This window comes from Dipteris shenzhenensis, chromosome 9 (genome assembly GCF_047967505.1).
Source record: "Dipteris shenzhenensis isolate YYH24624 ecotype China chromosome 9, Dip_SZ_1.0, whole genome shotgun sequence".
In the NCBI taxonomy this organism is placed as follows: Eukaryota; Viridiplantae; Streptophyta; class Polypodiopsida; order Gleicheniales; family Dipteridaceae; genus Dipteris; species Dipteris shenzhenensis.
In genome coordinates this window covers 4,393,202-4,405,896 of record NC_141604.1, presented here as the reverse complement: position 1 = coordinate 4,405,896, position 12,695 = coordinate 4,393,202, and the positions used below count along the sequence as shown (strand labels likewise).

At 42.7% G+C, this 12,695-nt stretch overlaps 1 protein-coding gene across 2 annotated transcripts in view; it reads left to right on the top strand.

Annotated features, from left to right (window-relative positions):
* The first annotated feature begins 3,107 nt into the window (after positions 1-3,107).
* The window catches only part of EIFISO4G1 (MIF4G domain-containing protein / MA3 domain-containing protein), a 76,680-nt gene continuing 67,092 nt past the window's right edge, over positions 3,108-12,695 (top strand). For both annotated transcript variants that reach the window (XM_087378948.1, XM_087378947.1), the window contains exons 1-3: positions 3,108-3,443; positions 11,501-11,578; positions 12,435-12,536. In XM_087378948.1, coding sequence (XP_087235074.1) covers positions 3,273-3,443; positions 11,501-11,578; positions 12,435-12,536 — 351 coding nt within the window. In that variant the 5' untranslated portion in view covers positions 3,108-3,272. The remainder of the gene's footprint in view (positions 3,444-11,500; positions 11,579-12,434; positions 12,537-12,695) is intronic.

Genomic DNA, 12,695 nt, shown 5'->3' with positions numbered 1-12,695 from the left:
CTACATTTGATCTAGAAGTCTTTGTAGTCGCTTAGAATTTAAATCTTTCTGTGTAGCCTTTAAGATGGTTAGTGTGATAAGGCTTGATGAACTTAGTAATGTGCTCAATCATCTCAAGAGTGGGTATCAGTGACTAGATTTGATAAAAAAATCTTCATAATCCATTAGAATTTAAATATTCCCATGTAGCCTTTAAGATAGTTAGTCAAGTGCATCACTTGGTCCAAAATTTTGTTCTTCATGCATGCTATAAAAACTCAAAGGCCTCCTTTGGGGACCTCTAATTAATAAAATTGAATCCATTAAGGGTGGATTCGATTGGCTCGCTTAATGACGATATGCCCAAAATACTACCATCGCCCCTTAACCATAAGAAAGGCCCAACCATTGAATAGGTATTGGATGAGGCACTATAAATGGTCTCCATAGATGTTCACGATCGATGAGGCCAAGCCCATAGGAGAAGGCCTTAGCCATGGTAAAGTTTATCAATCAAAATAAGAATCCCTCCATTATGTGAGTTGGATTAGAAGATGTTTTTCTCCTCCCGTGCTCCTCCCTCCCTCCTCCTCCTCCTCCTCCTCCTCTTCTCCCGTGCTCCCACTCCTAGCTGGGTTGAAATCCATGGCCCAGATTAGGGGGTTAGATATAAGTTTGGAGTCTTCAACAAGCCGAATCCATTCAAGGCAAACCCTATAAGTCCCTATCTGGCCACCGTTCACCTCCATCCAAAGTCTTACCAAGCTATTGCTTTAGATTGGTTTTTTCACAGGCAAAGAAAGAAGCATAACTGTTCAAGGTTTCCTCGAATCACTTCAAAGTAAAAAGCAAAGTTGTTCCTTAGATGATAATATGCCTTTTGTTCTTCTAAGTTAAAGTTAGATTATCTATGGTTGAGTGCCATCTGCATCCCAAGAAGAGGGGGGGGTCCCTATAGACTGTCATATTTTGGCTTTGCAATGAATGTCAATAAAAAAGAGAAGCAACCCTCCTATGCTACTAGATTAGCATCACCTTTGCCTAGCACTAGGAAAAATGAAGCCCTCCTTATTCTCCAAGAGCAAATTATTTTTCTTACAAAGGAGAACAATGAGCTGAAACATAGATTTAAGGAATTAGAAGAAAGGGTAAACGCTTATGAGCTTGAAACGAGGAAGCCAACTCCCCAGCTAGTTTTTAATGATGAGTTAATCTCTAACCAGCTAGAAGAGCTACATAAGAAGAGTAAGAGAGAGATTCAAGAGAATCTCAAAAGAGAAGTAAAGAGCTTGCAAGAAGTTGAAAGGCAACTCAACTCAAAGAAGCTCAGGATTGGAGGGCTACTTGACAACTAGAATTTAGCATAAGACTCTTAGGAAGAGACTCACTTAAAAATTAGTAAAGCTTTACCAGACATTGAATGGGTAGATTCAAACTATGGGATTGGTCAAGAAGGAGTGCATGCGATTCTTATTTTCAAGACAACAACTGAAAGAACACAGATTATTAGACATTCCAATAACTTGAAAGGTTTGCAAGTGTGGATTTCAGAGGAACTCACAAAAGCTCAGTTAAGGAACAAAGCCTTAGAACTTACAAAGGTAAAGGTGGCCAGAAAAGAAGGCAAATGGGCTGTGACGCTGTCCTATCGAGATGGCATTGCATTGATCAAACTTCAAAGCTAAATCAACAGACTCTCACTCTATAACAGATGTATGACCCCCATTTGTTTTCTTTTGTTTTTAGCTTTACTAGTTGAACTAGTTGATAAAGAGCTTCAAGTTTTTATCTTATCTTTTGAGACATAATATAAAAATTTATTTTTGCTTAAAAAGAAGAGACATTGTTATTGTTCCAAATATCATTGAGCATTAGCCCAATATTTATGCATCACCAACTCAATGTTTAGCCAACCAATTGACCAAGATGAGGTGAGTGGCCTAATTGATTTTTCCATCAATGTTGGAGAGAAGAATGACATTTTACCTTACCTATCGTTCCCTTAATGTGCACACAATAGACATGGAATTTGAGTGGACGTTGATGTTATAATAGGCATTGGATAGTCTATAGATATTTCCGCAAGATAGGTGCCACAATGCTTAATAAGATGTATCGTAGTATTTAGAAGTGAGCATGATATCAAGCATAACACTTATACATGAGTAGGTCTAATTGAAAATCTATGTTTATAGGAGCAAGAATGCTTGGATTTGTGTAAACTTCTCGTAGAGCTGGCAACAACTTAGTATTGTACATGAATGCTATTTTGGACACAAAAGCTTGCTTTGAAAATTCATTGCAAAACATGCTTTTTGAAAGTGTTGAATGAAGCAAATACTTTGAATTGATACAATTTCTTTTTTGCAAACTTGTCGATGGGACCTTATATGCCACCATTTTAGGCTCCTTGATAGATGATGGTTTTGCCATTGTGTTTTTCAAGAGTAGTGTGTTTCAGGGCCTTGCAGAACATGTCTAGCAATATTAAGAGTCCAACACTGTGATTATGCTTTGAAAAGCTTAGTGATCGTATTAAGAGTCACAAGTTGTGATTACTACTCTTAATCGCACATTACGAGTTGTACGTTGTGATTATGCTTGAAAAAGCCTAGCCTTGAATAGAGTCGGTTGTATTAAGAGTCTCTAGTATTAAGAGGTTGTTCCCATGACGGCAAAAATATCGGAAGGTTTGTTGTATTCCCATGAAGAGCCTAATTTTTTTTTGCTGCTTCGATGGTGGAGACAGAATTTTTGCCTCTCCACCTAGGCTCCGTCTAACCAAACATCATTAGCGATGGCAATTGGCTGTGGACTAGTGGGGACGACTGCTTGTCTATGCCTTCGAAGGCGACGGCTGAGGGCTCGTGGCATATTTGCCAGCCTTGGCAGGGGCTCTAAGAGTCGTAAGTTGTGATTAGTAATGCGTCAAAAGTAAGGTATGCTTTAAGCCCTGAATGGAGCCGGTCGGGGACCGGCAGACAACCAGCAGAACTGGTGGTCGGGAATGAAACCAATGGGTAAAACTAAAATCTATTGAATAAACCGACGGACCGATTACAAGGGCGTCGTCTTCAACCTAGGCTAGCTCATGGGAATGGATATATATATAAGTATAAATTGAAGCAGCAAAAGCTTTTGAAGCCTGCAGGCTATGGCTTCTCAGCCCCTGCTTTGAAACCCTCCCCTCCATCTCCATCGCCACAAGCTCCATAGCTTGCTCTACCTCCTTCCTGCCTCCCAGCTTTTCCCAGCTCTCCCGATCATCCTCCCCCCCCCCCCCCCCCCCCCTGATGCATTCAGATCAGGCTGTCAGCTTGCGGCCCGGTGGTGGTAAGGGGCGCCTCTTCGGTCCCCGCAGTACCAGCAGTAGCACCGCCAGCTCCGCCATCGGCTTCCCCGATCCCCTGTTCCCTTCCACTGCCCCGGGATCGTTCGGCTCTCGCTTCAACCAGGATGGCAAGGTATGCCTCCCGAGTCCCAATGTCGCGCTTCGCGGCTTTTCTCCACTCGCATTTGCTGCCTGAACGCCTCTTTCCGCCGATTTTCTCGCGCGGCGGGCGGAATGATAGCCGGATTGTGCCTTTGCTCTCACGATTATTTACATCCCCCTTTTGGATCCTTGAAATGGGGTCCTTGATGTATATGCCAGACGGTATGGGTTGGCTCTTATCTTATCGCTGTCGATCTGCTGGTTCATCCTATCTGCAATCAACGAATGGGAAGAGCGCTGGACTCATGGTTAACTAGTTTGGACGTCAATCCCTTTAAAACGATCCATTTACTACGGGATCGAGTGCCCTTTGCTCACTCAGCCAACTGCCAGATGTTTGAAAGTTAAGAGAATTGGCTATTCGGACGTGGCTGTCTCCCTTTTCCTCCTCTTGTAAATATTAACCTGCAAAATGGATTCTTCAGACTATGGCTGTGAAGTTTAGGCAAGACTTTAAAGTCTAGCTGTTCTCTGCCTTCTCAATTCTAAACGGGTATTAAGAAAACATCTCACTAGACCTTCTAGCTGCCTCCTCGTTTGATTGTTGGATGCATATTACAAAGCATATCGAAGGGGGTAGGTATTGCTCTAGCTCTCCTTTGATTGTAGATCAAAGGGGAGCTACTTACAGTCTTCATGAAATGGTCGTTCTGTAATGATCATCATATCCGACGACTGATTTTACATTCTTGATTTAAGCACCGTTATTCTTACCAGATGCTCTTGTTACACGCCTGTTAGGAGGTATGTGCCTCGAGGACTTGGGATATAGGTTTTTACCACCGAAGAAGCGTAAATCCTATGAAGGCATTAAGCAGGCTCTTCCAACCTCCGTTTGTACGCAAAAGCTTTTTTTACTGTATGGAGCAGAGCTGAAAGCACAAATTTGCTTTTTGCATGAATGGGGAGCTGGAGGGAAGGGAAGTCAGGGCTATAAGAAAGGGCATGAATGTTTGGTATTTGCCTAGGAATTGTATGGATCCATGTGCTGGTGGCTGGAAAGTGGTTGTAATATGTTTTTTATGAATCATGCTATGTGCATAGAGAGCTTGTTTGCGTGCATGTCTAATTGCACATGCTATTACGATGATCTACATACTTCACTGCCGATGTATATTCTTCACTTGGGCACTATTGAAGACATAGGGGATATTGGAAGTGCTCTTTTGTGTCACGTATAATCAAGTTGATCATGTATAGCTGCTAGGCACTAATCCAAGGAACGTTGAGTTTGGACATATTCCAAATTCCTCTTGATTTACGTCAATATATATGACTAGCTTGCGGTAGCACTATAGCATGTATTTTTGTCCCTTGTGTCATGGACATTTGACATTTATACATATGTTTATTTGAATTGTTGCCAATTCTCTTGTCTTAGGACATCCAACTCCTTGGCTCTTATTGATGCAAAATCCAGATGAGAGAGAGAGAGAGAGAGAGAGAGAGAGAGAGAGGGGGGGGGGGGGGGTCTATGTGACAGCAAAAAACCAGCTAATACATCTGTTCAAGAAGGGCACAAGGCAGCTCCCAAGGACTGTTAATTTCTATTGAAGGCCTTGTACAGCCTAGGGGCTTGAAACAACATACAAAGATTAGCAAAATGTAATGTGTAATCTGAGGTTGTTGCCAATAATGTCTAGGGTGCCATGAAGCTTACATTCTTTGTGCAATGTGTGCCCTTTGCAATTTTTGCAGCCCTGTTGTCAGTGGAAGTGGACATGATCCACTGGATTGTGGTGAGATTTGGTGGACTAAAAGTGAAGCAAATCAATGATGCAGTTAATCAATGACTCGATTCATATCATGAAACCCATGCCTAAAAAGATAGTGGTATTTGCCATGGATCTCGTAGTATCTAGGGCATCTTAGCAATATGTGCTCCTCTATCTCCACTTGAGTAGTCTCCACGTATTGCGTGTCACACAAGGTGCAATATCTCATGTGGCATCATGTGGCTTCAACCTCTTGCCTTGTCTTAGATGGGATGATGTTTGGAGTTGATTCATAGCTGTTCGTATAGATTGTGATATGGGGATCTTAGGTAGTCCGGTTCTGCATAAAGCCATCCTCAGTTAGGAAAAGAAAATGGGCTCTATAGAATGGCATTTTGTGGCATGTGGCCATTGGCAAGATTTGGAAATACTCAAGTTGAATGTACCCCTGCCATAGGTTGACTCTAATGATTCATGAATCTCTTATTGTGCCAGACTCAGAGACCGAGCAGTAAGCCCCAAAATGAGGAGATACCTCAGCATTTATGAGTGTAGATGCATTAGGAAGAGGATGGACTAAGGCTGCTACGTGGGCAGCAAGATGGCCCCCACATGGGCAGCAGAAGGGGATCCTCCTTGATGTTGATTTGGGGCAGCCATAAGGTGTAGAGGCTGGTGCAGGCCATGGACTGGACAGATGCTGTGTCTGGAAAAGGACATTGTGCAAATAGCATGGATGGGCTGCCGAGCTCAGCCAGTGGAAGACTGCAGGTGCAGAGCAGGTCTGCAACAGACTGGGGACAGCAGCAGCAGGTTGGTTTGCATGTTAAGTGTGTGAGTTGCATTAGGAGCATGATGTCCTCCGTATGTAAGATTGTGAAATGTAGAAACCCCACTTCACATGCTGGACTGAAAGTGCATGCTTCGTGTAGGCATCATGCTGCCGGGCTATCTTGGATTTGGAGGCTGAGTTTTTAGAGGATGAGTTTGGGAATGTTCCTGGATTCATCTAGGTATATATCTTGGATTTGGAGGCTTGGTGATCTCTATATCATGGCATTATCTAGATTATTCCCAAGAACATCATGATCTTGTGATCCTGTTTCAAAAGCAAAGCTATCATGTTGCTCTTCACCGATATACCACTCCATGTCCTCAAAAGCAGGGGGGACTGGCTTGTGCTTGGTGTTGGTTTCAATGAGAGTCGCCTCTCTTGCTCATCTTCTATTGTAATGAGAGCTGTACTTGCCAGTCTATAGGGTCCATAGCTGAGTTGTTGGGTCGTGTTTCTTGAAAGCCTACAAATTGGGTAGGGGTACGGCTGTCAGTACATGATAATACGAGGTCGGCTTTTTGGTCTTCACAGTTTCAGCTATTCTCTGGTCTCTCTGCATTTCGTGCAATAATCGATTTGGTGATGCTTTCCACTTGGGTGAGTAGAACTGCATACTGTGTTTTTCATTAGCTCGACGTGTCTAAACGTATTGCATGCATAAAATCTATCCATTGGTATGGATGTTTGCATGGATCCCTCGCTTCCACCTATCTGGTCGTATTGATTTTCTTCCTTATGTGAGACCCTATGTGGGACCATACATTGCCCAATGCATTGACCATACATTTCCCAATTTGAGATCTTATTACTGGAGTACATTTGCTTTACAACCTTTGAAGACTGTTCATCCTCCTTATAAGCCTGAGTATGTCTAGCCATTCTCAATTCACCCCCATTCCTAAAAACTGTGTCCTCAAAAGTTTGCATCCATACTGCATGCTATGGTGTTATCTTGTGCTACCAAACCACCATGTTGGTCTGCAGCACCAAGCTGTTATGCATCATTGCTATGCTTGTAATCCACATGTTACTGCTCTAGCAATACTGCATCACGTGTATTAGCATGGGACGTATCAAAGCATCATTGGGGTTATGGCTTAGAATGTGCAAAGTGTCATTATGATTATTGTCTTGTTGACTACATGAAAAGTCGGCATGTGCCCTTTTATCTGTCCCTGTGTTTGCCTTTCAATGAGCATGTCTTTATGTTAGGCACTTTGTGCTTTCTAGTGGATTTCATCAAAGCTTTAAGGCAACTCTCATGCATAGGCTGGAAATGCAAGTGATTTGGCTGTAATACATGCCCCATCTCATGGGGCTCATATGCATGATGACAACCTACCTGAGATAGCGTCTTAGCCATTTGTTTCTTCATAAAATGAACATCTGCAAACTGAACATCTAGGGTGCAAGAAGGATCATAGATATTTCTCCTGCGCAGATGCATGCGATGCATAAGAATGGGAGGAGAAATAATCACAGCTTGAAGTCATCTAAGCTTCGTGGCATAGCATAAATGCTAACAGCATCATGAGGGCAAAATACGTGGTACAGCACATCCAAAGTAATGGTATATATCAGATTGTGGACAGTCATAAAAAGAACTTGATTGAGCTTTGCATGATGTTCAACTTGCTTCCTAAGTTGCCCATGTAAACTTGGACTACATAAGTGAAAATAAGGAGAGTTTTCCATACCCATACTCCCCTTGATCCATGGGGAAATGCATTGGCATTGCATGTCTTCTTTAATTCAGCCCCTGATGGAGAGGCTTTGCAATAGAGGTCAAAATGGCCTATGACAGGTTTAAAGATGGCTATAAACGCTTGCTAAATGGATAGAGAAATGCCCCCTTTTTTTGCGGGGGTGTGTGTGTGAGGGGGGTAAGGTTTAGGCGGAAAACAAGTTGCAAGAATGAAAGTACAAAGGGTTGTCAATATGACAAAACCGTGTAACCCGAGTTCAGATAAGGGTTAAACCCCACACAATCCTAAACTCAACCACTAATTGTGGTTAGAGGAAAAAACTTCAAAGGACAAAGTGTCCCTAACTCTTCTAAGTAATCATTACATTGGCCATTGCCTTATGTCAGAGAATAGAGGTACGAAGCACTCAATTGGGAGCCCCCCTTTAAAAAAAAAGAAAAAAGACAAAGGAAAAAAAGTATGTTGTATGGAGCTGGAGTATATTTAACTGTATGACACGATTAATCTCACCTTGTGGTTTTCAAGGAGAGGGAGCCTCTCGACTGTATAGAAAAGGTGGGAGTTGGTCTATCCTGATACCTTAGCTAGAAAACTACACGTGCATACCAAGTCATATCGACTCCTTTGTCCGCTAGCCTCATAGATGACTCCAAATCTAGTCTTGGTACTCTCTAGCTAGGCATAGCCCATACCCGGTGCACATACGTATGGCTTGAAAGATGACCTTTGTCCGAAGTGGCATCATAGCAAACTTCACTTGTACTATTTGATGAGGGTCTGAGGGCTTACTCCGAATCATCCCAAATCCCATAATCACCTCTAGCCTCTCGAATCTCCTCTTGCCTAGTGATCGACTCACCTAGAAAGGTGCTGTATACACAACTCTGTCACGAGGACGTGAAAAGTGATGCAAAGTATTTTGTAACTCAACCCACGCTTAACTCGGGGTTAATCGTGGTTAAGTTTAGTAATGGTTTGGCTGTGAGGGACTGGCTAGAGGAAGTGCAGGCTTTCTAGATGTCCTTGGGGGCAATTTCTAGGTGTACCACTAGGTCCTAGGGGCAAGGCAAAGGCACTAGAGAGGGGTCTAAAAGTTTGGGCCCAAGAACAACCAACATTATCCTTGGGTATGGTGGTTAGGACTTTAATGAAGGGCCAAGTGGCATGCATGCAAATGCATGTGCTTCCCCCAACCTACCATCTCTCTCCCCTCTCCCTCCTGGAGCATTCTAGGCTTGGTAGAAGCTCTCTTGGCTGATTTCAACTCTCCCTTCCTGGTTTTTGTTGCTGCTCTAGCTCTTCCTCCAACTCTTGCACGCAAATTGAGGAACCCCAGCTGTTGGCACACAAACCGAGGCATTGTACGCCGCATTTAGTGCAATTCGTACAGCCGTACGGACCCGAGGTGCAGCTTTCGAGGCTGTTGTACGGAACTCTTGGCATGCATTTCGAGGTAGCACGGATCCCAAAGTGATTTGAGGCTGGTTAGAAGCGAGGTTCACAGCCCGGATCCCAAGGTCGAGGCTTTGGGGCAGATCTGCAAGCCTGTGTTCCTTTTGAGCTCTTTGCTTGCCTCCCTTCCGCCTTCTTTCTGTTCTTTTTCTCTTCCGGAAGACACGTACATCCTGCTGGGAGCCTGGTCAGGGGATAGTGCGAGGACTGAGCTCGGGCGCAACTGGAAAGACAACACTTTGACACATTTTCGGGACTCTCTAATGAAGGGTGATTGTTTGATACTTCATGAAACCGGGCTAGAATGCCCCTGCTCAGAGAAAAGAGTACACAGTACACCCACTGGCCTCAAATGCCTTGGCACCCCTTTCGGTATTTATTTAATGCTTCTGAATGGAAATGCTTTACACTAGGGGCTCACCCCTGTACTGTTCCTCTCTGCAAATTCTTTGTCTGTCTTCTGGGTATCTAAACCAAGTGCACCACTAGAATCCAACTGGCAAGGCAATCTTAGGCACCCACTTTTGACCTGACCCAACTGAAAAGAATCCAAGCATCCGAACCACTAGCAAACTGTACTCGAGCAGCCTCAAGGCTTTCACATGCAACAGACTCTGGCCTTCCCCTAGGCACACCCTTTGCTTCTGAGTGCTTGCTTAAGCCTGTGGGTTTAAGCAAGTTTTCGTCCAAGTTGCGGCCTGCTGGTATTGTGATAATTCTTTCTATCTTAAATGGTGCGTTGCCCTATCAGCTAGATTTAGATTTAGATGCTCGTTGGGGAGAGACTAAAATGAAAATGTTTAGACTTCACAAGCAGTTGTAGCTTGAATGAAGAGATTTTGGACTACCTTTTGATTAGCCTTCTCCTTTAGTGCTAGCCTTCATCATGGCTGAGTCTGCCCTTCACCTCCGGAGTGCCGACAGAAACTCAGTACGAAGACTTTGTATAAATGGATGCTCAAGTATGTGTGGGTGTGTGGATTTGTATGTGTGAGAGCATATTTTTATACTATGGTCTACACCCACTGTTGGGCGCTGATGACGTCAGTGGGGATGTCATAGTAACTAGTCCCTGCTATGCATGATGGAGTTTATGGTTTTCAACCTTGTGAGTGACTCTCATGAGATTGAAACTGCACTATGTTGTGTTTTTAGAGGATGAGTTTGGGAATGTTCCTGGATTCATCTAGGTATATATTTTCCCTAGGCACACCCTTTGCTTCTGAGTGCTTGCTTAAGCCTGTGGGGACCAGAAAGGACTCCAAACACAAGAAATACACTGCCGCTAACTTCAAAATGAGAAATAACAATCAAAGGGAAGACAAAAGCCAAATACCCGCTGTCCGTGGCAGAGGGCTGGATTCATCTAGGTATATATTTCCCTAGGCACACCCTTTGCTTCTGAGTGCTTGCTTAAGCCTGTGGGGACCAGAAAGGATTCCAAACACAAGAAATACACTGCCGCTAACTTCAAAACGAGAAATAACAATCAAAGGGAAGACAAAAGCCAAATACCCGCTGTTCGTGGCAGAGGGGCCAATAATCATAGTGCATTGAAAAGAATGGACAAAGAAAGGAAGAAGGATATGAAACAATACACGGCACAAGAGAAAATTGGACAAGAGCTCCTTGATGTCGTGAGCCGTGCTGTGACTGCATGAAGCCTTGTGAATATTGGCCTGGTAAACATTGTCCCTAAGTAAGTGTATTCTTGAACAATTTCCAATTACCCCCCTCGGTATTTGAAACTGTGTCTATGCAGGGCTGGCCAGGAGGTGTTAAATATCATGGCCTTGGTGATATTATGATATCTCATTTTTTTCCATATATGATGCTGTCTTTATAGGCGCACAGGCACATTTGTTTAATAGTGTCAAGTGTTTTTCTTGTTGATAGGTCTTTGTGTTGTGCTTTAGAGAAGAATTGAGAATTGAGTCATTGTGGTTGTGTGTGCCTGTTTTCTATTCTAAGATTTAATAATACAATAGCTTTCTTTTGAAGGTACAGAGTTGTTTACAGCAGCAGGATAGTCAGTGTCTTTTGTACTAAAAGTATTTTTTATGATCTGCATGTAGTCTTCAGCCCTTCTCTGAGTGTTGTGGATTTGTCATTTAAAGCTGAGAAGGCTAAGGATTCTTTTGGAAGATTATGTTCCCCCCCCTTACTGGTTGTGTATTAGAAACAACTACACATTCTAATTGATTTCCAGCCTCACATCTGTCAAAAAAAGTTAGTTATGTAATCATGGCTGTATGCCACAAGCGGGATTCCGGATTAGTGATCTCACTGATGATGTCTCTGATTGATTCTATGGCTTTAGGGCATTGATGTCAAGGCACAGAAGCAGCATTCTGAACGGCTACAATACACCAGAGATGAGCTTTACAAACTCAAAGAGGTTCGTTTCCCCCCCTCTAAACATTGTAAGATAATTCGGAATCAGTAAAATATTTGTGTGAAACATTTCGGATGTGGAGTTTTAGTATCCTTATTCATATATTTTCTTGCCTGTCTACAAGGAATGATACTTGTATTACTTCATAAATTAATGTACTCCCATTACTTCTTTTCTTTCCTGTAGTTCCATTCATTACAGAGTCTCTTGCCTCTGTGCAAGTACAAGTTTTTTTATTTCTCAATGATTAGAGATTTTCTTGCCTTTGTGCAAGTGAAATCAATGTAGTCCTATTACTTCTTCATAGGGGCCATAATTCAAGGAAATTTAGTTATATAACTGATATGAGAGTTGCTCCTTTGCCAAGCCATATCAGTAGCTGATGACTTCAACAAACTCCACAGATGAGACTTGATTTAGATCACACATGTGCACACAAGCAAAACTGGATTCATGCATCAATTTGGAAATATAGACAGCCAAGTTTCAACAACAAGTGTGAAATACTTTCTGAGAAGCCACTGAGTTATACTTGTTATCATCTAGGTATATACTTGTTGTTACTTATCTTACTGCCATAGACTTTTTCGGATTAGAGGAACTGTAGAAAACTAAACTAGTTCTTGAGGCAGGCTAAAGGCTGGGTAATTATAGGCAGTACATGACCTGACTCCCTTCCGAAGATTAGGGCTGTAATCAATTAAGAGAATTCTACTTAAAGGACAATATAACTCTCCTATTTTTGCTGTTGTTGCCCTTTGTTGGTTTTGTTTCTTTGGCCCCTTGAAATGTTGTTTTGGTGGCTTCTTCAATGTTGAAGGCTGTAAACCTAATTGTTTTCCATGTTCTTTGGATGCAGATCATCATTGACACTCCGGAAGAGATTAAAAATGCCAGATCTGAGATGGAATCTGAGCTCTTGGCAGTTGAAGAACAGGAGTGGGCACGACCAGTGACCAATGTAATGCGTTTATTTGTGAATGCTCTTTTGCCTGATTGAGCGAGTATGTGTGAATTAGTGTGAATGTTGCTGAGCTGGTACAGTTATTACGGTGCTGCACATTTAAATAAGGAGTGAATGTGTAGTTCCTACATTATATTAGAGTGCATCTGAACTTGT